Genomic DNA, 2,757 nt, shown 5'->3' on the forward strand with positions numbered 1-2,757 from the left:
GCCAGCTTGTGCTGGCTGAAAACTCAGAGCAGGTGTAGTGGGCATTGCGTACCAGAGAATGTGCCACCCAAGTCCTACACTGAAAACCATTTGGTCTACAGATGTCTCAGTAAGGGATACGGGGCTGCATCCCTTTCTCAAGTGGGAGAGAGGACAGAGGAAGCCGAAGACCGGGGGGGGGGGGGATAGGCTAGGTTACATGTTTCAGGAAGGTATGTAAACATAAGAAGCATTAGGAAAAAGGAATTCACAGAAGTTTTGTGATTCCCATAGCTTTATTTATTATCATATTTGTTGTTGTTTTGGGGCTGAGTCTCACTGTGTAGTTCAGGCTGGCCTTGAACTTTCCATGTAGCTAGGTGAGCCTCAAACTTGCAATCCTCCTGCCTCAGCCTCCTGAGTGCTGAGATTAGAGACATGTGCCACCACACCTGTTTCATCTAATTTTATTAACTAATGTCAACAATCCAGTGTTATTACTAGGATTACATTGTTTATTCACAGTATTTTTGTCCTAGTTTATTTAAATCTTCAAATAACTTACATTTGGTATATATAATGGATGAAGTTCTATGTATAGATGAAGTTCTAGTCACCCCAGCCTCCTTTGAGTCTAGAACTAGAGTGAAACAGCATCCACGGCCTGCTGTCAGCCACCTACAACAGTGCCTTCTAGAGGCCTCTACTTCAAATTACATCTCTCCTGGACCTCTCTGCCCTGGAGAGGCAAATTCGTATTGAAATACATTTTACTGCAGAAGCAATATGCACTCTCTACACTAACTCTGGAATGAATGTGTATGAATGACACAATCACAAATGGTATTTAAATTGTCTGATTCCTGAAAGAACAAAAAGCCTAACCAAACGGATCTTTGGTTGCATTTTTGTTCACTGAAATGACCAGTTTCAACAAACAAGCTTTAATGAAAGAACTGAGTAATTCATCTTGTCAGTTGCAGTTCATTAGAAAAGGGAGAGGGCTCAGAAATTAACGAAACACAACCATCCCAATAGAACTTAAAAAGTATCAGAAACAAGTTTGCTTAAATAAAAAAATACAGCAGCAGCAAAAATGTCCAACGGGTGTAAACACCACTAGTAACAACCCTGCTTAAGAACAAAGACAGCATTCTTTCAAAACACTGAATATATAAAATGAGACTCTTGATGCCTAAGACAACCTGACCGACAGTGCAACACAGGTCGCTGTTAAGTAAATCAGCTTTTCCAGGAGACTCTTGAGCATCACGTGGCGGCCAGGGGCGCGCTTTCCAGGAGTCTTCTCCGAGCTGTGATTCGGGCACACCGGGGACAGCCGGAGGACTGGAAGCAGTGCTTGTGAAAGCAAGCCCGGCACGCTGCAAGCAAGGAAAGCAGGCGTTAGCAACCACACGGGATGGTTTTGTCACATAGGTACATGTATACAGCGGCCCATTCTCGCCCTGGGGGGGACAGTTCTGTCTCCTGAACAGAAATCAGCCAGGCTGAAGCTTACAAAATGAAGAACATCAGGCCAAGAAGGGTGATAGAAGGAGGTGGCCCTGTGTCCCGGATCTGCCAGGCACAAAGCTGGTGTTCCCCTGCCTCCTGGTGGCTGATGGCTCTGGGAGATGAGCTGCTTCTCTGGAAATTACCTGAGTACAGGGCTGCTTTGTCCAAGGTGGTGCATTCTGCTGGCACTGCCAATATGCAATGACTGTCACTGTGGGGTTTAAAGAGCAAGCAACCCAGCATTCTGTCGCCAGGTGGGGGCAGCACTTAAAGGCCACCGCAGCTCCCAACAGATGGTCGGGGGCCTTCTGTAGAGGCACAGCACAGCTCAGCTTCTCCCTGCATTCAGTCCTGCTTCCTTCACGCACACACCCTCCCCCAACAGGCACAGAGCCCGAGAACCATGAGACTTTGCGCACAGATCCCTGCCGCTGGGTTTCTCTTTGGGGAATCTATCCTGACATACTGTAGTGCCTGACAGCTTGGGATGGGCAGCCTGAGAGCAGCCTAAGAAGAAATTGCCCCCATGTCAAGGGTGAAGGTAGGGCCCAATAGCCAACTCTTCCTCACGAAACAGCTTAGAAAGAATGTGATTCTCTTGAGCACTGATACTCCAGAATGAAGGGCAGCAAACTTTTCAGGGGACAGCCAGATGGTAAATATTTTAGTCGTCAAGGGATACATGTATCATTATGCCACAAAATGTAAATAAAATTCAATTACAGAGCAGAGGCAGCACAGGCAAGAATGGGACTATCTCCTCTCTAAGGCAACCAGAGACATCAGCCTTTGTCTCTGTCCTTCCCAAATACTCCTTCCTTGAGGGCCCAGTACTGTATGATTTGCAGTTCATCATATGAGCACACTCTAGCATCAGCATATTTAAAAGTAAGGGAATGGCCAGACAGCTCAGCACACTAAAGCGCCCTCTTAGGCAGATGCAGGGACCGGGGTTCGATCCCCAGGGTGCCGTGCCAGCCCCACTCCCAGGGAGCACTGAGACAGTGATTGAGACTGGGCATGCCTATAATCCCAGACCTTGGAAGGCTGAAAACAGCAGGATCACTACGAGCCCAATCTGTGTAGTGAGACCTTGTAGACCCCTACTAAATGCATAAAAAATAAAAAATAAATAAAAGTAACTAGCCAAGCAGAGGCAATACCTCATGATCTCAAAGCTCTGGAAGGCTAAGGCAGAAGGAGTATGAGTTTGATACCAGCCTGGAAAACTCAGGGACTTAGGAGATCCTCTCAAAATATTAA

The 2,757-nt window shown here is 46.6% G+C and overlaps 1 protein-coding gene across 1 annotated transcript in view; it reads right to left on the minus strand.

The window, feature by feature from the left end:
* Positions 1-370: 370 nt before the first annotated feature.
* Positions 371-2,757, minus strand: part of Rubcnl (RUN and cysteine rich domain containing beclin 1 interacting protein like) — a 47,619-nt gene continuing 45,232 nt past the window's right edge. Inside the window, exon 14 of the mRNA XM_004633123.3 lies at positions 371-1,361. Within this exon, the coding sequence (XP_004633180.1) occupies positions 1,249-1,361 (113 nt within the window). The 3' untranslated portion in view covers positions 371-1,248. The remainder of the gene's footprint in view (positions 1,362-2,757) is intronic.

Source organism: Octodon degus, unplaced genomic scaffold (assembly GCF_000260255.1).
Source record: "Octodon degus isolate 3935 unplaced genomic scaffold, OctDeg1.0 scaffold00051, whole genome shotgun sequence".
NCBI lineage: Eukaryota > Metazoa > Chordata > Mammalia > Rodentia > Octodontidae > Octodon > Octodon degus.